Source organism: Chlorocebus sabaeus, chromosome 12, assembly GCF_047675955.1.
Source record: "Chlorocebus sabaeus isolate Y175 chromosome 12, mChlSab1.0.hap1, whole genome shotgun sequence".
Taxonomy (NCBI): domain Eukaryota; kingdom Metazoa; phylum Chordata; class Mammalia; order Primates; family Cercopithecidae; genus Chlorocebus; species Chlorocebus sabaeus.
In genome coordinates, this window is record NC_132915.1 from 81,454,643 (window position 1) to 81,479,107 (window position 24,465).

The 24,465-nt window shown below is 41.6% G+C and overlaps 1 protein-coding gene across 2 annotated transcripts in view; it reads left to right on the forward strand.

Annotated features, from left to right (window-relative positions):
- The first annotated feature begins 929 nt into the window (after positions 1-929).
- Positions 930-24,465, forward strand: part of ZNF483 (zinc finger protein 483) — a 59,091-nt gene continuing 35,555 nt past the window's right edge. Inside the window, exons 1-6 of one of the 2 annotated variants that reach the window (XM_007968434.3) lie at positions 930-1,016; positions 3,047-3,589; positions 6,653-6,741; positions 9,530-9,656; positions 10,051-10,143; positions 17,711-19,328. In XM_007968434.3, the coding sequence (XP_007966625.2) occupies positions 3,175-3,589; positions 6,653-6,741; positions 9,530-9,656; positions 10,051-10,143; positions 17,711-19,224 (2,238 nt within the window). In that variant the 5' untranslated portion in view covers positions 930-1,016; positions 3,047-3,174 and the 3' untranslated portion in view covers positions 19,225-19,328. Of the gene's footprint in view, positions 1,017-3,046; positions 3,590-6,652; positions 6,742-9,529; positions 9,657-10,050; positions 10,144-17,710; positions 19,329-24,465 lie in introns of those variants that run through there. The other variant, XM_073021844.1, reaches the window with a different exon arrangement.

Genomic DNA, 24,465 nt, shown 5'->3' on the forward strand with positions numbered 1-24,465 from the left:
ATACTTACTCTTGTGAAATTAGTATTCCAGTGGAGAAGGCAGACACGTAGTAAAAACAAACAAACAAACAAACAAAAAAAACAACAACTTAACAAACAACCTATAGGGCATGTTAGACGAGGAAACAAGAGTGAGGTGGGATTCCTATTTAAGTGGAACGGTGGGAGAGCTTCATTGAGAAGACCCGAAGGGATGGGAGAGCGGGCCGTATGGCCACTTAGGTAAGGAGCAGGTCAGCCGGAAGTACCTGGCAGGTTAGAAGAGGAAGGGGTCTATCAAGATTGGAGCAGGAAAGTCAGGGAAGAGGTGCGGGAGGTTATAGGTGGCTAGATTCCATCAGGCCTTGTAGGCCACTATAAAGAGCTGGGTTTTCACTCTGAGTGAAATGGGAAACCATCGCAGGGTTTTAAGCAAAGGAGGGACATAATTTGACGTTATTAAAACGTCTGTCTGGCTGTGGTGTAGAGAATAGCCAAGAGAAGTAAGGTGTAATCAAGAAGCTATTGCAATAATCCAGGTGAGCCATGAGGGTGGACTGGACCATGGGGGCAGGTGTGGAAGTCATAAGATTAATATGTGTTTAACTCAAGTTGTGGTATTAATTATGATTTGCATTAAATGCATCGCTAATATGCTTCTGCGGTGGATTTTTCCACCTTACATTTCAGGGAATGGATGTGATGGGAGTGGGTAGGGAAGGTCTGAGGTTACTAAAGACATGGAGCCTCCTGGATCTGCAAACCTCAAATGATTCTAGGCCTCGGAGCCTCTGGCGCAGCAATAATTCTGCAGCCGAGCCCACTAGCCGCTTCCCAGTGACCATGCGCAACAGGCAGGTGGGAGCCTATGGAAAGCGCGGACTTTCGGAAAGCTGCACGAACGCGTTCGGGGAGTCTGGTTCAGCGCCTCTGCGCAGGCGCAGTGGTCCCCACGGGCTTGCGCGCGCACTCGCTGCGGGACAAGCTTCTGGAAGCTCATTGCGGTGGCGTTGGTGCTGTTTGCGGATGCTGGTGCAGGTACTGGTCGTCCCGGGTCCCGAGTTTCGGGACCGTGGCCGGGTCGCCGGCTCCGAGGGCGCACCTGGGACGGGGTGGGGGCCGGGAGCAGCCTACCAACGGGCTGTGCGCTGCTCTGCTGCTGCTTCTGTGGGAGGTGCGCACTCCGCTGCGGGATGGGGCTGTTGGCTTCCCTCCATCCCTCCCTGCGCCACTTGGGCACTGTTGACATTTTGGGCGGGATAATGCCTTGTTTTGTTTGTGTGGTGTGGCTGTGAGGGGGAGGCTCTGCCGTTATTGCAGGATGTGTAACAGCGTCACTGGTTCTGCCCGTTAGATAACAAGTACCACCTTTCTTCCCAGTCGAGCTAACCAAAAATGTGTCCAGACGTTGCCACAGGACCCCTGGGGGGTGAAATCTCTCCTTTTTAACTCTCTCCGGTTGAGATCCTCTGGCTGCGTCACATTTTCACCGGGCCTCCAGTGTAAACTCTGTAGACGGAGCCGAGTGTCTTAGTCACCGCGGAGCCCCAGGTGCCCCGCACGGCGCTAGGTACGTGGTGGGCGCCTAATATTTGGCAGAGGAATAAATGACGTCATGCGTGCTGTGTGCCGGGCGCTGTACTCGGAAGTGGGTTGTTATTGGTATGGTAGTTGCAATGTGAAGCTGTCACATCCTTCACTTGTCGCATTGTAGTCCCGCTCCGGCTGCATTGTCATTTCCTGGACCCTCTGTGAGCGTGAGGACCCTTTCAGGCCTGTCCACGCCTGTCCCCGCAGCTCATGACCCCTGGTCCTGTTCCAGCTCATTGTAGTTGCTCAGTCACTTGTAGAATGAATGAATGCAGGCAACATAGGGTAGTCTGTGTGCAAAGGAGTGCTTTGGGATCAAGCAGAGCATCACACAAGAAGTGACAGTTGAAAGGAGTCAGGCTTTAAAGAACGAATAAAAGTTTGTTAGGAGAAAGAAAGCAACATTCCGAGGAGAGGAATAGCCTTGGTGCGAACGCTAGGAGGGTATGTAGAGAGGAAGTGTCTGGGAATGGGGAGATACTAATTTATGGCTGTAGTGTCAATCGGGTAGCTTAGAGCTCAAGGGGTGAGGTCATCAGGCAGTGTCTCTAGATCACAATGCCATGGTCCCTGCATGTGAACTTTATCGAGAGACCGTTTGGGGGCTGCTGAGGGACTGTAAGCTGGGGAGTGATAAGATCATATTTTGCCTGTTAGAAGGAATTTTTTGGCTACAGTGTGAGACTGGATTGAAGATCCCTGTACTTAGGCAGTTTCAGTAGGATAGAATGGAGAGGTTCTTAGGAAATAAAATCACCGGACCTTGGTTATCGATGATGGGAGAAGTAAGGAGGAAGAGAAATTTGAAAGTCAAATATTAAATTGGGCTTCTGAGTTGAGCAACTGGTGAGAAATGTGTACCCTTTCATTAAGAAAGGGTAGGAGTTGTTAAATAGCTTTTCGACTGGGTCCCCTTTTGAACCTCTTCTGATAACATTTTGTTTAGGAGTATTGAATCTAAAGCAACTGTTTCCTTAACCCTTAAGTAGCTCCTTGGCTTTTGACTATAAAGAAAATTATGACTGGGTGTGGTGGCTCAAGCCTGTAATCCTGACACTTTGGGAGGCCGAGGTGGGTGGGTCGCCTGAAGTCAGGAGTTCGAGACTAGCCTGGCCAACATGGCAAAACCCCATCTCTACTAAAAATACAAAAATTAGCTGGGAATGGTGGCACGTGCCTGTAGTCCCAGCTTCCTGGGAGGCTGAGGCAGGAGAATTGCTTGAACCCGGCCGGGACAGAGGTTGCAGTGAGCCGAGATCGTACCACTTCACTCCAGCCTGGGCACCAAGAGCGAAACTCCGTCTCAAAAAAAAAAAAAAAAAAATTATCTTTTTAATATAGTAGTTGAGCAGGGCTTTTCTAGGCCTTTGCAGGTATGTGTGTGGATATATTTCTCTGAACCAAACCAAGAACAATGTTTTTAGCACTAACAACAGTTTGTTTTACTTATTTAATGCCTTAATATTTCTTCTTGACAGTTTCTGCAGGACTGTAAACTGGATTCCTGGAACCTTTGATATTCCTGGCTGTGTATAGTACCTGTTGGTGGACTGCACTGATACTCAACTAGAGTGTGAAGGGACTGGATTCCTGCCCCTGAGACACAATGCAAGCTGTAGTGCCCTTGAACAAGATGACAGCCATCTCACCAGACCCTCAAACTCTGGCCTCGACTGAACAAAATGAGGTCCCAAAAGTGGTTACTTCTGGGGAGCAAGAAGCTATTTTAAGAGGAAATGCGGCTGACGCAGAGTCTTTCAGACAGAGGTTTAGGTGGTTTTGTTACTCAGAAGTAGCTGGACCCAGGAAAGCTCTGAGTCAACTCTGGGAGCTCTGCATTCAGTGGCTGAGACCAGACATTCACACGAAAGAACAGATTTTAGAGCTTTTGGTATTTGAGCAGTTCCTGACCATTTTGCCTGGGGAGATCAGGATTTGGGTAAAGTCACAACATCCTGAGAGTAGTGAGGAGGTGGTGACCCTAATAGAAGATTTGACCCAGATGCTTGAAGAAAAAGAAGGTGAGATTTATAGATGGAGGGAGGAAGCGGGAGACATTGCCTCAAAGTCCGAAAGTAAATTCCTCAAAAGAAAGCAATTTACTGCTAAAGAGGAGTCTGAGGTTTGAAGTTGGGACTGGGTTTGAATCAGCCCTGCTGTTTACTGTGTGATTTTGGGCAAGCTGTGTAAACTCTCAGAATGTAAATATTTTTATCCGTTAAAAAGGGATATCATCTTTCCTGTAGTTTTCTTGTAAAGGTAAGACAAGATAAGATATAATATATGGTGGATGCTCAAGACATAGTAATTTCTTTCCCATCCCCTTCAAGAACACAAGTTATCTGTGAAAGTGTTTGGAGTCACAGGCAAATCAGCTCAGGCCCTAATGTCTAGTTCCATTGTGTGGACTAGCACGTTGCTGGAGCAGGGCTGTCAGTGTCTTTGCTGATGGAAATGTTTCTGCACTGTTTTGCAATTCAAGTTAAGTACATGAAAAGCAGCTAGTGCAAATAAGGAACTGAATTTTTTAAATCAAATTTAAAGTTTAAATAGCCAAATGCGACTAGTAACTATTTTACAGTGCAGTTCCACAGCCTTAGGGCAGGAAAACCTGAATTTTATGTATGTAATTACATATTATAAATATAAATGTATAAACTGTAAACTGAATTACGTTGATATCATTATAAAATATTGATGTAAAGTCTTCTAGAGTGAATAGTCCTTTCAGGGAATGTGGTTCACCTTTTTTCTCAAATTTGTAGCCATTCATATTCTCAAATATGATACAAATATTTGTATTTTGCAGTGTAATATGCTACAAATATTTGGAATATTTGCATTCCAAATATATTTGGAATATTTGTAGCGTATTTACCATAGGGCTCCTGATATATATGTGTGACAGTTTGTATTCTGGAAGAGTTCTGAGATAGGGAAATAAATAATATTTACCTCCATACACTTAATTTGCCGTCACACAGCTAATTAGTGTATCTAAAATTTGGATTTCCTGACTCCTCTGTGATTTGTCACTGCAGTGTCATGCTTCTACAAAATTAGGACCTCTTTGTGGAGGCCCCTGCAATAAAGAATTGGTTTTGGGCCGGGTACGGTGGCTCACGCTTGTAATCCCAGCACTTTGGGAGGCCTAGGTAGGTGGATCACACGAGGTCAGGAGTTTGAGACCAGCCGTACCAACATGGAGAAACCCCGTCCCTACAAAAATACAAACTCAGCCCAGCATGGTGGTGCACACCTGTAATCCAAGCTACTGTGGAGACTGAGGCAGGAGAATCGCTTGAACCCGGGAGGTGGACGTTGCAGTGAGCCAAGATCGCGCCATTGTACCCCAGCCTGGGCAACAACAGCACAACTCCGTCTCAAAAAAAAAAAAAAAAAAAAAAAAAAGATTTCTAGGATTCTGTAGGGTATAACAGTTTTCTTAAATTCACCCCACTTTTTAAGTCATTCTAATTCTTAATTTTTATTGATTGTCTAATCACTAAAGTTGCCTAAAATTATTTTCATAAGAAGGTAGAGTATGATTTGAAAAAATACTTACTTGAAAAAGAGCTGTTGACATCCGAGGGTTTTTATGTATTTATTTTTTACTACTCCTTGCGGAGCAGGGCTCACTTATTGGTAGAATGCCCAGAATGGGCCAATCTGAAGGTACTGGATACATTTAGTTCCTACGAGTTAATCAGACGCCTCTTTTTTGTCGTAAGGAATCTAGTGGAGTCAACTCTTGAGACTAATCTGGTGCTTTCATTCAATTAGCAGGTTGGAGTGACTCTTGAGCAAGGCCTTGTACTAGCACTATGAAGAATACACAGTTTTACCTTACTACATCTTTTAAATTAGGATACTTCAAAATTCATTGTTGTTCAAATTAAACATTTTTAAACTGAGGGTATATAGAAAGAGGAAAACCAGTTTTCGTGAGCTTAGGATTTGAAAGGATTTTTATATGAGCTAAGAGGAAACGCCTAGGTTTTCATAGGAAACTTTTATCTATGGCTGTTCTCTGTTTTAAAGAGTGGACAACTTTTTGTTTCTTCTGACCTTTTTATCCAGAGAGGCTCAGAGCTCTTAGAACCCTTGTAATTTCCTGGGTGATTAGAGCAGTGAGAGTGTCTTTTGTTAAAATATTTGGCCTTTTGTCCATGGTTCCTGAAACAGCTCCTGAGCTATAAAGGAGAAAGACAGTCTTTTTGTTATTTGTAACAAGCCCCTTTTAACCACCCTTGAGTTTATGTTAATGAGATGATTTTTGGAAAGTCCTTAGATAACCCTGGAATTGGGGGAGGGTGCTGGTTGCCAGGGGAACCAACCCTGTGCTTACAGGGTTGGAACTCAGCTCCCCCCCCCCCCACCCCCCGACAGGTCGGAGAGAGACTGAAGGTTGAGTTAATCGCAGGGCCAGTGATTTAATCAGTCATGCCTGTCTATGAAGCTTCCATAAAAACCAAAAAGACACAGCTCATGAGAGTTTTCCAGATAGCTAACCATGTGGCAGTTCCTGGAGAGTTGTGTAGAGGGCATGGAAGTGCCAAGCCTCTTGCCCTGTGCAGTGTGTCATCCATCTGGCTGTTCATCTCCTTTGTAATACCCTTTACAATAAACAAGTAAACGTAAGTAAAGTGTTATGTGAGCCACTCTAGCAAGTTATTGGAACCCAGGGAGGGGCTCATGGGATCCCCAGTTTGTATCTTGTTGGTCAAAGCCCTGGAGGCTCAGACATGAGACTGACATCTGAAGTGGAGGTCGGTCTTGTGAGACTGAGGCCTTAACCTTTGGGAGCTAATGCTGTCTCCAGGTAGATAGTATTAGAAATGAGTTAGAGGATACCCAGCTGGTGTCTGCTGGGGAATCCAACACAGAATTGCTTGCCGGGTGTGGGGGAAACACCCCCACATATCTGAAGTCTCAGAGTTATTTTGTGTTGTGAGTATAGTAGGAGAAACTGACTTAGTTTTTTTCCTGTGTATCACTTAGAAATATATAGAGATATATATATAAAGATTTTTAGTCTGAGGAATTTATTTGAAAGACTGGACTGGTTTTCTCCCCTTTCCTAGATCCAGTCTCTCAAGATTCTACTGTTTCCCAAGAGGAGAACTCAAAAGAGGATAAAATGGTCGCTGTTTGTCCCAATACTGAGTCTCGTGTAAGTTTCCTTTCAATGGTTTTTATTCCTAAGTGAATACTTAACTGGGCTCCTACTGAGTGATATTAAGATACAAAATCAAAGGCTAGGCACGGTGCTTACACCTGTAATCCCAGTCAGTACTTTGGGAGGCTGAGGCAGGAAGATCGCTTGAGCCCAAGAGTTCAGGGTTGCAGTGAGCTGTGATGATGCCACTGCTGCCTTCCATCCTGGGCAACAGAGCAAGACCCTCTCTCTAACAAAAGAAAGTGAAATAAATATAGTCTCCCTTTCAAGGAACTGACACCTCATTTTCCGCATGCAGTTTTGTTTCAGTTCACAGAATGCCATGAGTCTGATTCTAATGAGACAAAAACATTTACTAAAATTCAGCAGTTACCGCTGTTAAAATTAGTCAGGTGGAAGTAGAAGTTCATTTCCTTCTTTTTCTTTTTCTTTTTTTTTAATTGAGACAGAGTTTCACTCTGTTGCCCAGGCTGGAGTGCAGTAGCGGGATCTTGGCTCACTGCAACCTCCACCGCCCAGGTTCAAGTGATTCTCCTGCCTCAGCCTCCCAGGTAGCTGGGACTACAGGCACGTGCCACCATTCCCAGCTAATTTTTGTATTTTTAGTAGAGACAGGGTTTCACTATGTTAGCCAGGCTGGTCTCGAACTCCTGACCTCATGATCCACCCAGTTCAGCCTCCCAAAGTGCTGGGATTACAGGTGTGAGCCACCGCACCTGGCCTGCCTGCCGCCTTTTTTCTTTTTTTTTAGGAGATGGGGTCTTGCTTTATCATCCAGGCTGGAGTGGAGTGCAGTGGTGCAAGCATAGCTCACTGCAACCTTGAAGTCCTGGGCTCAAACTATCCTCCCTCCTCAGCCTCTTGAGTAGCTGGGACAACAGGCGCACATCACTGTGCCCAGTTCATTTTAAAATATTTTTTGTAGAGTTGGGGTCTTGCTGTGTTGCCCAGGCTGGTCTTGAACTCCTGACTTCAAGCAGTCCTCTCCCTTGGCCTCCCACAGCATTGTGGTTACAGACATGAGCCACTGTGCCCAGGCAGAGGTACATGTCCTTAAATCTTAACATGATAAAGAACATCTTTGACCGGGTACAGTGGCTCATGCCTGTAATCACATCTCTTTGGGAGGCCAAGGTGGGAGGATTGCTTGAGCTTGGGAGTTTGAGACCAGCCTGGGCAACATAACGAGACCCTCGTCTATATAAAAAATTTTAGAAATTAACTGGACAATAACATACCTGTGGTCTCAGCTACCCGGGATCTGAGGTGGCAGGGAAAGACAGTCTTTCACTTGAACCTGGGAGGTTGAGGCTGCAGTGAGCTATGATTGCGCCACCATACTCCAGCCTGGGTAGCAAAGTGAGACCCTGTCTCACAAAAAGAAAACAACGTGAGGAATTTATTCTGGATGATACAGGTGGGCCCTAAATGCCATCCCAAGTGTCCTTGCTAGAGAGGCAGGAGGAAATTGAAAACACAAAGAGAAGGTGATGTGAAGAGTTAGGCAGAGTTTGGGGTGATAGGGCTGCAAAACGGGGAACGGTGACAGCCACCAGAAGCAGGAAGAGGCAAGGAACAGATTCTCCCCCAGAGCCTCTGAAGGGAGCACAGCCCTGCCAACACCTAGATCTCAGACTTCTGGCCTCCAGAACTGTGAGAGAACAAATTCCTATTTTGAGTCACCAAGGTTATAGTAATTTGTTACAGCTCCCAGAGGAAGGTAATACACGTACCAATAGCCATTCTGCTCTACTGCCTCTCAAAAAGCATGCAGAGAATGCTATAGAAAGTGTATTTGAAAAATTAGCCAGATGTGGTGGTGCATGCCTGCAATCCCAGCTGCTTGAGAGGCTGAGGCATGAGAATCACTTGAACCCGGGAGGTGGAGGTTGCAATGAGCCGAGATCATGCCATTGCACTCCAGCCTGGGCAACAGAGCAAGACTTCGTCTCAAAAAAAAAGAAGGAAAGCGTATTTTAGTGAGTCAGTATTCTTGTTTGTAATTGTGGAGTAATTGCAAGTGTGAGTATGTTGTTGAACATAGATTCTTTGAATATGATAGAAGATAATTGCTGCTTATAATTGGAAGTTAAAATTTGGAATGCAGTTGCAGATATTATGCAATTATTACCTGTAGTAAACTTACATTAATTCTGCAAATTTAGGATTCAGGAATGTAAATCATGCCCTTCATTTAATATTTTAGTCCTAGAAATCGATGTGTTAGGGTGAACTTGATCAATGTTATACATTCCAGAGAATTCTTGTACAGTATTGAACACTAGAGACTGAATGGAAGAGGCAGGGATTGTGTAGTACCTTTGTTCTGAATCACTTATAAAAGTCAGAGAATGAATAGCCACTCTGTAGCTTACTTTGGAATTCTTAAAAACTTGCATGCTATCAAAACCATTCTTTATATCCTATCCAGGCTGGGCACAGTGGCTCAGGCCTGCAATCCCAGTGCTCTGGGAGGTAGAGGACAGAGGATTACTTGAGCCCAAGAGTTCGAGACCAGCCTGGGCAGCATAGTGAGACAATGCCTCTACAAAAAATTTAAAAATAAGCCAGGCATGGTGGCACATGCCTGCAGTCCCCACTACTATTGGGAGGATCACTTGAGCCCAGGGGGTTGAGCCTGCAGTGAACCATGGAGCACCACTGCACTCTAACATGGGTGACAGAGAAATAATAGCCTGTCTCAAAAACAAAACAAAACAAAACAAAAACTTAGTTTCTATTTGGGGATAGTCCAATACAAAAGAGCTGTTTGGTGTTCTAGGAATCTATAACGTTGAAGGATGTAGCTGTGAACTTTTCAAGAGGAGAGTGGAAGAAGCTGGAGCCTTTTCAAAAGGAGCTATATAAGGAAGTGCTACTGGAAAACTTCAGGAACCTAGAATTTCTGGGTAAAGACACCTTTTCTTCATTACCTAGTGTTTAGCCTTGGGTTTCTTTTTGTCCCCTTTTATTGAAAGGTAAGTGCTATGTGAAGTACTTTGTTTTGGCTGGGGACCCAGAGACTGATAGGACTAATCTAAAAAACCAGTTCTGAAAATGTGCTTTTCTGCAGTGTATCTTCTAGAAAAGGTCTTTGCTTCATTGAATTGGAAATGTGAAGCATCATTTTGATTTCATCAGTGGAATACCTTTTCCCATTTTTGTCGCAAGTTCCAGTATTTATGTCTGTGTATTTTGGTAGCATTTTTTATCTTCCCTGGAGAACCGGAGGCTGTATATGAATGCCGGGATATCTTTATTCTATGCAAAACAGCAATTTTCTGTTCTTTTCTCTATGAACAGACTTTCCAGTTTCAAAATTAGAGTTGATTTCCCAGCTAAAGTGGGTTGAATTGCCATGGCTGCTGGAAGAAGTCTCAAAAGGCTCCCGACCAGGTGAGTTGGTGAAAAATACACAACGAAATGAAAACAGTTGTTTAGCAAGTCTGTTGAGAAGACTCTTTGAAATGTTGGGCTGCCTAGATACTAGAATACGAAGATGATTAGAATAGAGCCCTTGCCTTCCTGAAATGTTCATTTTAATGGGGGAGACTTGGTTTGGGTCCTCTGAATAGATGCCAGGACATGATTAGCCATGTAAGATCTTTACTAGAGAAAGATTCAGTGAAGGAAAATGAGGAGGGAACTAGAAGAAGCCGGGAGTGCTATCAGAGCATAATGCTGGTCTAACCTGTGAATGAGAACAGGAAGTAGGGCAGATTGGGTAGGAAAAGTCTTAGACTAAAGTGTCGTTCTATCTTTTTTTATTTTTATTTTTATTGTTTTGAGTCAGTCTCGCACTGTCTCCCGAGCTAGAGTGCTATAGCACTATCTCAACTCACTGCAACCTCCGCCTCCCGGGTTCAAGTGATTCTCCTGCCTCAGCCTCCCGAGTAGCTGGGATTACAGGCGCCCACCAACAAGCCCGGCTAATTTTTTTTTTTTTTTTTTTTTTTTGAGATGGAGTCTCGCTCTGTCGCCCAGGCTGTAGTGCAGTGGCCTGATCTCAGCTCACTGCAAGCTCCGCCTCCCGGGTTCTCGCCATTCTCCTGCCTCAGCCTCCCGAGTAGCTGGGACTACAGGCGCCCGCCACCACACCCGGCTAGTTTTTTGTATTTTTTAGTAGAGACGGGGTTTCACCGGGTTAGCCAGGATGGTTTCGATCTCCTGACCTCGTGATCCGCCCATCTCGGCCTCCCAAAGTGCTGGGATTACAGGCTTGAGCCACCGCGCCCGGCCCAAGCCCGGCTAATTTTTTGTATTTTTAGTAGAGATGGGATTTCACCATGTTGGCCAGGCTGGTCTCGAACTCCTGACCTCTTGATCCGCCTGCTCGGCCTCCCAAAGTGCTGAGATTACAGGCATGAGCCACCGCGCCCGGCTGAAGTGCAGTTCTAAAAATGTTTAGGCAAGGCCAAACAAGAGTCCTTACCATAGTTACCTATCAAAGGAGTCCTGTGTCTCAAAGAAATGGGCCTCTGTAGGTATCCCTGTACTCCATCATTGACCGGGAGCCGCTTGTAGGAACTGATATGGATGCAGTGTTGAATTCATGGAGCAGCAGTAGAGGTTGTCAGGTAATATCTCCACAGGAGGAGTTGTGAGCGGTGCATATTTATGGACACTAGAGGACATATGGAAACAAGAGTGTTAACACTGTGATGCATATTATATCAAGCACATGTATAAGGAGCTGTGGGCATATGTAGGAGCAAGGTTTTAATTCGCATTTGAGTTGAATCTTGAAGGGTAAGTAGGAATTCACCCAGTGGACAGCATGTATAATAATTCAATTTTTGCTAAAGGGAATAACACATGCCTGAATACATAGAATATATGGATTTTTAATATCTGGAAAACATTCATGTTAGCACTGGTTATCTTTGAAGAATTAGGTTTTGTTTTGTTTTGTTTTCTTGAGATGGAGTCTTGCTCTGTCGTCAGGATGGAGTGCAGTGGCACAGTCTCGGCTCACTGCAACCTCCACCTCCCACGTTCAAGTGATTCTTTTGCCTCAGCCTGCCAAGTAGCTGGGACTACAGGCACGTGCCACCACGCCCAGCTAATTTTTTTGTATTTTTAGTAGAGGTGGGGTTTTACCATGTTGGCCAGGATGGTCTTGATCTCCTGACCTCGTAATCCAACTACCTCGGCCTCCCAGAGTGCGAGGATTACAGGTGTGAGCCACCGTGCCTGGCCAGGATTAGGTTTCTTTATACTTACCTGTATCTTACAATTTATGTATATTATTATTATTTTTTTTTTTTGAGACAGAGTTACCCAGGCTGGAGTGCAGTGGTGCAATCTTGACTCACTGCAACCTCTGCCTCCTGAGTTCAAGCAATTCTCCTGCCTTAGCCTCCCAAGTAGCTGGGACTATAGGCACGTGCCACCACGCCCAGCTAATTTTTTTTGTATTTTTTTTTAGTAGAGATGGCATTTCCGCATGGAAAGGAGGTGGATCACTCCTGATCTCAAGTGATCCAACCGCCTTGGCCTCCCTAAGTACTGAGATTACAGGCAGGAGCCACCACGCCTGGCCACGATTTTTATATATTAAATTTACGTTAAAAAAAAAAAAAAAATAGGCCGAGCGCAGTAGCTCCTGCCTATAATCCCAGCACTTTGGGAGGCCAAGGTGGGCGGATCACGAGGTCAGGAGATCAAGACCATCCTGGCTAACACGGTGAAACCCCGTCTCTACTAAAAATACAAAAAAAAAAAAAAAAAAAAATTAGCTGGGCATGGTGGCAGGTGCCTGTAATCCCAGCTACTTGGGAGGCTGAGACAGGAGAATCGCTTGAACCTGGGAAGCAGAGCTTGTACTGAGCCAAGATCGCGCCACAGCACTCCAGCCTGGGCGACAGAGCAAGACCCCGTCTCAAAAAAACAAAATGAAAATAAAAATAAGTTATTACATGTATTGATACCTTGGTTTATCTTAAAGAAGCAATAATCCATCTTGCTGTATTCCATCTTCTCAAACATTTATTGTAGTCAACTTATTGGCTGCTTCCAGTATACAATTGACCCTTGAACAACATGAGGATTAGGGGCACTGACCCCCTCCGCCCATACAGTTGAAAATCCATGTATAACCGTTAGCTCTCCAAAAACTTAACTACTAATAGCCTACTGTTGACCTGAAGCCTTATTGATAAACAGAATTACATATGTTTGTTATATACTATATTCTATTAAGCCAGAGAAAAATGCTATTAAGGCAAAAAGAGAAAATACATTTACAGCACTGTACTGTGTGTACAGATCACTAAGTTTGTGTTGTCTATCTGAAATGGCAGACAATTGTAGCTGCAGACCTCAGTCTATGGTGCATATCAAGCGGTTCAGCTTTTTCTTGAATTATCATGACTATTCTGTGCTTGTTGGCAGCACTTTGTATGGGTCCCATGATGTTATTCAAGTTTTACAGTATTGCACTAAAGACAATGAAAAATAAGAGAGAACTGCAAGAGATCCATTTTTACTGTGATAGGCAATTTCCTGGAGACGTAAACTGCTTACATGGAGATGATTAGTATGATATGGCTTTTTTTTTTTTTTTTGGAGACAGAGTCTCACTCTGTCACCCAGGCTGGAGTGCAGTGATGTGATGTCAGCTCACTGCAGCCTCCACCTCTTGGGTTCCAGCGATTCTTCTGCCTCAGCCTACCAAGAAGCTGTGATTACAGGTATGCACCACCACACCCAGCTAAATTTTGTATTTTTGGTAGAGACGGAGCTTAACCACATTGGTCTCAAGCTCCTGACCTCAAGTGATCTGCCTGCCTTGGCTTCCCAAAGTGTTGGAATTACAGGCGTGAGCCACTGCACCTGGCCTACCTGGCATTTTGAGTGGATACTTAGGGCAGACATTTGAGCTCATTGCAATACCAACAAGAGGTGCCTATGAAATTAATACAGTGTATAGTATGTACTATAGTTCGTTTTATGCAGTTATTATTATTATTATTTTGAGACAGGGTCTTGCTCCGTCATCCAGGCTAGGGTGCAGTGGCATGATCACAGCTCACTATAGCCTCTACCTCCTGGGCTCAAGCAATCGTCTCACCTCGGCTTCTTGAGTAGCTGGTACTACAGGCACATGCCACCATATTCAGCTAATGTTGGTATTTTCTGTAGAGACAGAGTTTCGTCATGTTGCTCAGGCTAGTCTCCAACTCCTGAGCTGAAACAAACTGCCTTCCTTGGCCTCCCAAAGTGGTGGGGATTATGGGGGTGAGCTACTGTGCCTGGCCCAGTTATTATTTGATACTGTATCTTTACATTTGCTTACATTTCTCTAGACTGTGAATGACACCAAGTATGGCCTGTAAGTGTGTGTGTACGTTTTGGTAAATTTTAACTTTATAATTTGTGTACATTTTATAGCAATAAATGACAAAAATAGATTAGTATCTGTATATCTTAAAAGTTCATGACTTTTTTTTTTTTCCCCGACATGTGTAGGCTACACAGTTTGTCTGCAAGTTTTTTCCAATTGTCACAGATCTCCAAAAATTTTTCTAACATGTTTATTGAAAAAAATCCACAGGCTGGGCATGGTGACTCCTACCTGTAATCTCAACACTTTGGGAGGCCAAAACGGGAAGACCACTTGAAGCCAGGAGTTTGAGACCAGCCTGGGCAGCATAGTGAGACCCTGTTTCTACAAAAAATTTAAAAACCAGCCAGGCGCAGTGGTGTGCGCCGAGGTAGGAGGATTGCTTGAGCCCAGGAGTTAGAGGTTGCAGTGAGCTACAATCATGCCACTGTACTCCAGCCTGGATGACAGATCAAGACCCCATCTCTTAGAAAAACAAAAATCCACCTGTAAATGGATACTTGCAGTTCAAATTTATGTTGTTCAAGGGTCAACTGTGATTACATATATGAAGGACAATAGTTACTTTATCACATTTAAGTAGCATTTTGGAGGGGAATTTAAAAAATGGATTCTAAAAGTGTTATGAGTAGTTCTAGCAGCACTGGTGTAAATATATGTTCCTTCCCCAATTATCTTACATCAAACAAAAAAGCCTCATGTTGATATACAGCTTGTTTTAAAAGTTATTTATGACACACTAGAGAAGACAGTTTTTGACAGATGCAGCAGTCAATGGCCATAATTTATTTAAAAAAAAAAAAAAAAAAAACCCTCAGCCAGGTGTCGTGGCTCACCTATAATCCCAGCACTTTGGGAGGCCAAGGCAGGTGGATCACCTGAGGTCAGGAGTTAAAGACCAGCTTGGCCAACATGGTAAAACCCCGTCTCTACTAAAAAATGCAAAAATTAGCCAGGTGTGGTGGTGGGCAGCTGTAGTCTCAGCTATTCAGGAGGCTGAGACAGGAGAATTGCTTGAACCTGGGAGGTGGAGGTTGCAGTGAGCAGAGTTTGCTGGGGTGACAGAGTGAGACTCCATTTCAAAAAAAAAAAAAACCTCATTCAAATCAATAAGGAACACTAAGTCTGTTAGGAAAATGGACTAACTTGAATGGATCACCAACAAAATTTAAAATTTAAATAGCTCGTGAACATGAAAAAATTGTTCAAACTCACTGGTTAGCAATACAGTGCACATTTAAAGCAATAGTACTATTTATTATGAATTAAATTTGCAAAGATTTAAAGAATATTTGACCAGAGATAGTACTCAGGGGCTTCTGCTCCTCATGTGTCATGTAAAGCAGTATAACCTAGTTTCTACCCTTTGGTTTAGTAATTCTGCCTTCATGACTCTGTTTTTCAGGAAGTATTATTTGATAAAGGTTCAATAAGAGAATAAGACTGGGTATGGTGGCTCATGCCTGTAATACCAGCACTTTGGGAGGCCAAGGCGGGTGGATCACCTGAGGTCAGGAATTCAAGACCAGCCTGACCAACGTGGAGAAACCCCATCTCTACTAAAAACACAAAATTAGCTGGGCGTGGTGGTACATGCCTGTAATCCTAGCTACTTGGGAGGCTGAGGCAGGAGAATGGCTTGAACCCGGGAGGCAGAGATTGCAGTGAGCCAAGATTGCACATTGCATCCAGCCTGGGCAACAAGAGCAAAACTCCATCTCAAAAAAAAAAAGAGAGAATGAACAATTATATCTATATGATGATTATCATGTCACTGATTAAAATTATCTTTATGAAGAATTAACGAGTTGGGTGCAGTGGCTCATACCTGTAATCCCAGCACTTTGGGAGGCCATAGTGGGAGAATCACTTGAGGCCAGCTATTCAAGACCAGCCTGATCAGCACAGGGAGACCCCATCTCTACAGATAATTTTTAAAAATTAGCCAGATGTGGTGGCACCTGCCTGTGGTTCTACCTACTTGGAAGGCTGAGATGGGAGGATTGCTTGAGCTGGGGAGGTTGAGGCTGCAGTGAGCAGTGATCATGCCACTGCACTCCAGCCTAGGCAACAGAGTAAGACCCTGTCTCTAAAAATAAAAAAAAAAATTTTTTTAAAGAAACAATTAGCAGTAAAATGGGAAATAATCATAAATGAAAAGAGTAACAATACAAAGTGAAAAGAATAACAATACAAATTATACAGTTTTTCTGTTTTAAACTATATAGAAACATCGAAGGAAATATACAGAATTGTGTATTAACCATTAGTTAACTTCTAGGTAATACGATTTTGAGTAACTTTGTATTTTATAATTATCTGTTGAAAAAGTAGTTTCATAAAAGTGACAATGTGACCTCATGGCAAAAAGCCAGGATGTAGTTAATTAGTGAATTCAAAAATTCTGAGAATAGCATAATCAGTGAGAGTATGGTATTGGAGAGAGCTCTGGAGATTGTTGCAATTGAACCCTAGGCCCTGTCGAATTTATGTTTGTGACAGTGAGGGTGCTGTGGGAATGCATTCTAGGTAGTAGGAAGCACGCAGGTCAGAAGAATAGTACTGGAACTGCAACAGTGTAGGAGAGACTTAAAATGGATGCCTGATTAGTGTATATGTAAGGCTGATAGGGCCAACTTGTAATCTTTGAAAGTCTATATTGGTGGTGCTGCATATCTATGATGTGTTTACTCTTTTCAACAAAGTAGTGTTATTTGTCTGCTTTGCGGAGAGGTGATATGATATAGGGATCAAGAGCGTGGGCTTTGGTTTCAGATTAAGTTAAAAATCTAGCTCTATCATGTATTATATATGTGACCTTGGGCAGACTACTTAATACTCTTATGTTCCCAGTTGTCAACATCCATAAAACCGGGATGGTAATAAAAGCTTCTCCGTAGGGTTGTTGTGAAGATTAAGTGCAGTATATTGTACTTACTTTTATTACATCGTGCTTGGTGCGGGACCTGGCATTTGGTAAATATTCGACAAATGTTTGTGCTATCATTGTTGGAAAGAGAAAAATTACGATATAGGGAGAATAGGTTTGAACCTTTTTTTTCTTTTTTTTGAGATGGAGCCTTGCTCTGTTGCCTAGGCTGGAGTACAGTGCCACAATCTTGGCTCCCTACAACCTCCACCTCCTGGGTTCAAGCAATTCTCTTACCTCAGCCTCCCGAGTAGCTGGGACCACAGGCTCATGCCATCACACCTGGCTAATTTTTTGTATTTTTAGTAGAGATGGGATTTCACCATGTTAGTCAGGATGGTCTTGATCTCCTGACCTCATTATCTGCCTGCCTTGGCCTCCCAAAGTGCTGAGATTACAGGCGTGAGCCACCACGCCCATCCTGAACTTCTTATAAAAATTCAAAATTAGGGCGAAAACTTGTATCTAACTGTAAAGCACAAACTTTTCATCTTTCTCAATATTTTTCTTAACCCATATGTTTACATTGTTTCCCTATATTGTCTTTTCCTTTTCTATTTTATAAAGCTCTTTTTGAGAACCATCGAAACTGTATTCCTTGTAGTTACTAATGTATTCTTATTTCAGACCCAAATACAACAGCTTCCTTTCTTGCAAACAGGAAATACTCTATTTCTTATTTCTTTTAGATGAATCGGCTTTAGATAAAATAATAGAAAGATGCCTCAGGGATGATGATTATGGCTTGATGGAAGAATTCCAGCAATATTGTGGCAGCTCAGAGGACGATCACGGTAATCAGGGAAATTCAAAAGGAACAGTCACACAAAACAAAACTCTTGGGAGTGGCAATAGGGGTGAGGAATTTGACCCAGGTAAAAGCCCCTTTGGACATAATTTCAAAGAAACTTCAGACTTAATTAAACATCTGAAAGTCTACTTGAGGAAGAAATCTCGGAGGTATAATGAAAGCAAGAAACCCTTCAGTTTTCATTCAGACCTCGTTCTGAACCGCAAGGAGAAAACCACTGGAGAAAAGTCACGGAAATCTAATGATGGTGGGAAAGTCTTAAGTCATTCTTCAGCTCTTACTGAACATCAGAAACGTCAGAAGATTCATTTGGGGGATAGGTCCCAAAAGTGCAGTAAGTGTGGGATAATCTTTATTAGAAGATCAACTCTTTCTAGGAGAAAAATCCCTATGTGTGAGAAATGTCGGAAAGATTCATGTCAAGAAGCAGCCTTAAATAAAGATGAGGGAAATGAGACTGGAGAAAAAACTCATAAATGTAGTAAGTGTGGAAAAGCCTTTGGCTATAGCGCCTCACTCACCAAACATCGGAGAATTCACACTGGAGAAAAACCTTATATGTGTAATGAATGTGGAAAAGCTTTTAGTGATAGTTCATCGCTCACACCACATCATAGAACTCACAGTGGAGAGAAACCCTTCAAATGTGATGATTGTGGGAAAGGTTTCACCCTAAGTGCTCACCTCATTAAACATCAGAGAATTCATACTGGAGAAAAACCTTATAAATGTAAAGACTGTGGGAGACCCTTCAGTGACAGTTCATCTCTTATTCAACATCAGCGAATTCATACCGGAGAAAAACCCTATACATGTAACAATTGTGGAAAATCCTTCAGTCATAGCTCATCCCTTTCCAAACATCAGAGAATTCATACTGGAGAGAAACCCTATAAATGTGGCGAATGTGGAAAAGCCTTTAGACAGAATTCATGCCTTACCCGGCATCAGAGAATTCACACTGGAGAAAAACCGTATTTGTGTAATGATTGCGGAATGACTTTTAGCCATTTTACATCTGTGATTTATCATCAAAGACTTCATTCAGGAGAAAAACCCTACAAATGTAACCAATGTGAGAAAGCCTTCCCAACTCATTCACTGCTTAGTCGTCATCAGAGAATTCATACTGGTGTAAAACCTTATAAATGTAAAGAATGTGGGAAGTCCTTCAGTCAGAGTTCATCTCTTAATGAGCACCACCGAATTCATACAGGAGAGAAACCCTATGAATGTAACTATTGTGGTGCAACCTTTAGTCGAAGCTCAATCCTTGTAGAACACCTAAAAATTCACACCGGAAGGAGAGAATATGAATGTAACGAATGTGAGAAGACATTTAAAAGTAATTCAGGCCTCATTAGACATCGGGGATTTCATGCCGCAGAGTAATCCTGGAACTACATTAAGATGGGGGGAATTTAATTCAAATTATCAGTTACTGAAACCCTGGGATATAAACTTACAATATTGATCAGTAGCTGCAACTTTCATAAATTGGCAGTTAGGAAAAATATTCTTTTACCCATCCCTCTTCTTTTCAAGGATGGCAACAGCTGGTAAACAGTAATTAGTTGGTAAAGTCACTGGAAAGGGAAGAATGCAAAATGATTCTGAGGCCAAACGAATTGGAAAAACTCTTTTCTTCAGGGGATTTCCCTCTGATTTCTTCCACTACCATGTAGTGTGATGGAAAGAGAACTTGACTGCAGTCAGATAACTCGGATTCTGTCCCAGTTTGCCAGCTAACTTGCTGTATACACCTTGGACAAGTCATTTGACCTTTCAGAATTTTATTTTCTTCACCAGCAGAATGAAGGGATGGGACTAATGATTTTTGTCTTTTTTGGTTTTTTAGTTTTTGGTTTTTTGATATTCCTGATAATCTCTGAAGCTGTGGACATAAGTTTTTTTTTTTTTTTTTGTCATTACTTTCAAGTTTCTCTAGTGAAAAATAGCACTATTCAGGATGCTGGACTTCCTTTTTTTTTTTTTTTTTTCCCGCTTTTCTTTTTTGGGATGGTGTCTCACTATGTTGCCCATGCTAGTCTTGAACTCCTGGGCTCAAGTGATCCTTCCATCTCAGTTTCCTGAGTAGCTGACATTACGGGTACACTCCACCAAGCCTGGTTCCCAGGATGCTGGACTTCTAGCTTAGTGAGAATGCAGTATAGTTGTTGAAAACTTTGTGCAGGAATCCCTGAAATGCTGTAACTAGGAATGGGCCAGTGAAACTCAAACAACTTTTCCTTGAGGGAGTATTTTAATTGGCCAAGGGAGCTCTTTTTCTTTTGGCATTGGCCAAGGGGACTGAGAAGCCAGAGAGCTTGCACGGGAGCCATCTCAGCCGTGAGAGTAACAGTCCTAGGAAAATAGATGGGGGCTGAGGCGAAGGAAGTGTGCTGAAAACAGAGCTGTTCTGGATGGATTTTGGTTTGCAAAAATTCTGCTTTAAAACAATGTTGCCTGTAGCAAGTACATATTTTTGCAACTGGAGTGTAAGCATTCTATATGGCAACAGTTAAAAGCTGTTCTAACAATTTGCTTGGGGTGTGCGTGTGTGTGTGTGTGTGTGTGTGTGTGTGTACATTGTTGCCGCTGTCTAAAATTAGGGCATTTCATACTAAAAACAATGCTTGTCTTAAAAAATTATAAGGGCTAACAACACTGGGCTTATATTTCTGTAAAGCACTCAGCTGGTCCTGGGTAGCAGCTGCCACCTTTTGATGGGGAATCTACTTTCTGACTTAGCTAGTTCTCTCATGTATGTAACCTGACTTTCCCACTGTAGGAATGTTCTGTTATAACCCCTACCATTTTGAGAATAGATACCCTAAAATCTAAAGAGACCCCATTGATAGCAAGTAAAGTTCAGGGAATGAATGTAGAATTGATACAGAAAAAATTTTCAGTTAAGTTTTCTTTTGTGACATTAGACCTCAGAAGAATGGAATATACGGGTATTGGTGGATTATTCCTTATAAATTTCATTGGTGGAGTCTGAATAATAATTTCCAACTGAAAAAGGAACTTAAGGCCCTGAATGAGTGAGGTTTTGGCTTCAGGTCATAGGGTTCTGGAGAAACCCCATGGACAATGGTCTAGAAATAAGTTCCTAAAGTTGAAATTGTAGGCAGCTCCTATAGAAAGAGAGCTAAACAAGAAAATTCTTGGTTTATGGAAGTAAAGCGATCCTTAATGCTGATCTTAGACTCAGGAACATTTACTGTGACTAATGTATGTAGGTGTGAAATGCTACCTCTGGGAGAAGGTTTTTGGTGCCTCCCCAACCCCAAGCCTGCAGTTTAAATATTGCCGTGTGATAAATTGGTCTGCATAGTTACTGCTCAGCGGACCAACCAATCACATGCTAGCCACGAAAGGAATGTTTATAATGAGAATCATTCATGATGGTTTTAAGTTTTTTTCTGAAAAGACAAAAAACTTGGTTTAAGTTTTGTTTTCTGAAAAATATAATTTATAGAAAGAGTTGAAGAAACATGCAAAAGACTTCAGAAAAGACTTGTTCCAGGATGATTACTCTTAGACTCCCTAACATTCATAGCAATGTTTTATCCCAGTATCCATTGGGAATCTAGAGTATAAACATTGTTTTAAATGAATTTACTGAGGTACAAATTACATATCATTAAAACCATATCAAGTGTACAATTCAGTGAATTTTAGTAAATTTGCTGAGTTGTGTAACCATTACCATAATCCATTTTTTAGAACATCATCCCAGTAAGATCCCTTATTCCAGTTTACAGTTAATCTCCCTTCCAACTTCTAATCCCAGGCACCCACTACTCAGTCTACTTTGTGTCTCTAGAGTTGTCTTTTTCTGTACATTTTATGTTATATGTGATCTTTCCATATTTTTTCATTAATGTGTTTTAAGTTCATCCATATTGTAAGATACTAGTACTTTATTCCTTTTTATCATAAATAATATTAGATTATGTGGATCCTTTGTACATTCACTAGTTGAAGAACATTTGAGGTTTTTCCAGTTTTTGCCTGTTAGGAATAATGCTGCTTTGAACATTGGTATGCAAGTGTTTTGAACATTAGTGTGCAAGCCTTTGTGTGGACATGTTTTCATTTTTCTTAGGCAGATGCCTGAGGGGAGTTGCTATGTGATATGGTAAATTTTTGTTTAACTTTGTTAGGAAACTGCCAAATTGTTTTCCCAAGTGACCACATTACTTTACATTCTGACTAGTAACGTGTGAGGGTTCCCATTTCTCTACAATCTTGCCAGTCATTGTCTGTTTTTTAAAAATTATACCCATTCTAGTGTTTGAAATATTCGTTTGTGGTTTTAACTCTGATTTTCCAGATGACGAATAATGTCAAAGCATCTTTTATGTGCTCTTCAGCCGTTCATGTATCTTAGTGAAGTGTTTTATTGCCAGATTTTTTGTTCATTTAAAAATGGAGTTGCTGATATTGTGTTGTAATCCTTTTTATTCTGGATATAAGTCCTTTATCCAATATGAACTTTCTAAATACCATGTACTAGCTACAGAGGGCTGCCTCAAACTCTGTTGGATAATAATTTATCAAAGTTTTGATTTCAGTAGCTAAGTCTGTATAATTGCCTGCAGGACATTCACTCTGGCCCATCACCCAAATATTTAAAATCACTTTTGGATTAAGTCACATTATCAAAAGGCTTTAAATGTCTTTTGATTCCTTATAGGATTGCTTTTATTAAGAGCACTGTGACACATTTTACTTTAAAATGAAGTCCTTGCTTTAAATAATGTTTCCTCTTAATGAGCTTGTATAAATTTTTTTTCATATCACAAGACAAGGCAAGGTTTTTGTCGATAAATTAACTTTATTTATTTTAGAATTACTTTTTAATGTAGTAAAATATATATAGCATAAAATTAACCATTTAAACACTTTTTGGTTATACAACTCAGTAGCATTTAGATAGGTTCACATTTTTTGCAGTCATCACCACTGTCCATCTCCAGAACTTTTTCATCATCCCAAACTGAAACTCTGTACTCCTTAAACAATAATGCCCCATTTTCTCCTCCTCAGGCTCCTGGTAACCACTGTTCTACTTCCTATCTATACAAATTTGTTCTAATTACTTGGCATGAATGGAATCATACAGTATTTGCCCTTTTGTGTGTGGCTTATTCCACTTAGCATTATGTTTTCAAGGTTCTGCTGTGTCGTAACACGTATCAGAATTTAATTCCTTTTTAAGGCTGAATAATATTCCATTTAATTCCTTTTTAAGGGTGAATAATATTCCATTGTACTTGTATACCACATTTTGTTTATCCTTTTATCTGCCAGTGGACATTTAGGTGGTTTCCACCATTTTGGCTATCAAGAATAACATTGCTATAATCAGTGGTGCTTTCTGTTCTTTTAAGTATACACCTAGAAATGGAGTTGCTTTATCTTATGATGATTCTATGTTTAACTTCCTGAGGAAATGAAACTACACTATTCTAAATTCCCACCAGCTATGTGCAAGGGTTTTTTCAATATTCCCGCCCTTGCTAACACTTATTTTCTATTTCTTTTTTATAACAAACATCCTAATGGGTTTGAAGTGGTATCTTATTCTGGTTTTGTTCTGCATTTCCCTAGTGATTAGTGATGTTGACTGTCTTTTTATGTGCTTATTGACCATTTGTATCTCTTTGGACAAATGTTGATTGAAGTCCTTTGCCCATTTTTTAATTGTTTTTGTTGCCATTGTTGTTTAGGTGTAGAAGTTCTTTGTATATCCAGAATAAATAAAGAACTTTTCGGGTAAATGATTTGCAAATACTTTCTTCCATTCTATGTGAGTTGCCTTTTCATTCTATTCTTAATGCCCTTTGAAAAAAGGTTTTAATTTTGGTGAAGTTTGATTTTTCTATTTTTTCTTTCATTCCCTGTGCTTTCGTTGTCATGCCTGAGAAACCATTGCCAAATCCAATGTCATGAAGCTTTTCTCCTGTGCTAGGAGTTTTGTAGTTTCAGGTCTTATGTTTAAGTCTTTTAACCATTTTGATTTTTATGTATGGTGAAGGGCCCATCTTCATTCTTTTGCATGCGAATATCCAGTTTTCCCAGCCCCATCTGTTGAAGAGACTATCCTTTCTGTATCATGCATTCTTTGCACTCTCGTCAAAGATCATTTGACCATATACATGCATGTTTATTTCTGACTGTCTACTCTGTTCCTTTGGTATGTATGTTTGTCTTTATGCCAGTACCACGCTATTTTGATTACTCCAGTAATGTTTTGTAATCAGGATTACACTGTTTTCCTGTAGTATGTTTTTGAAATGAGGAAGTGTGAGGCCTCCAGCTTTGTTCTTTCCCAGATTGTTTTGGCTATTCAGGGGTCCTTAAGATTTCAAATGAATTTTAGGATGGTTTTTTGGTTTTTGTGGAAAATGGCATGGAGATTGGGCTTGCATTGAATTTGTAGATCTGTTGGGTAATGTGGACATATTAATATGAAACATTACAGTCTGTAAACCCAAGGTATCTTTCCATGTATTTGTGCCATCTTTAATTTTTTCAGCAATGTGTTATAGTTGTCATTGTACAAGACTTTTGCCTCCTTGGTCAAGTTTATTCTTGAGTATTTTATTGTTTTTGATGCTG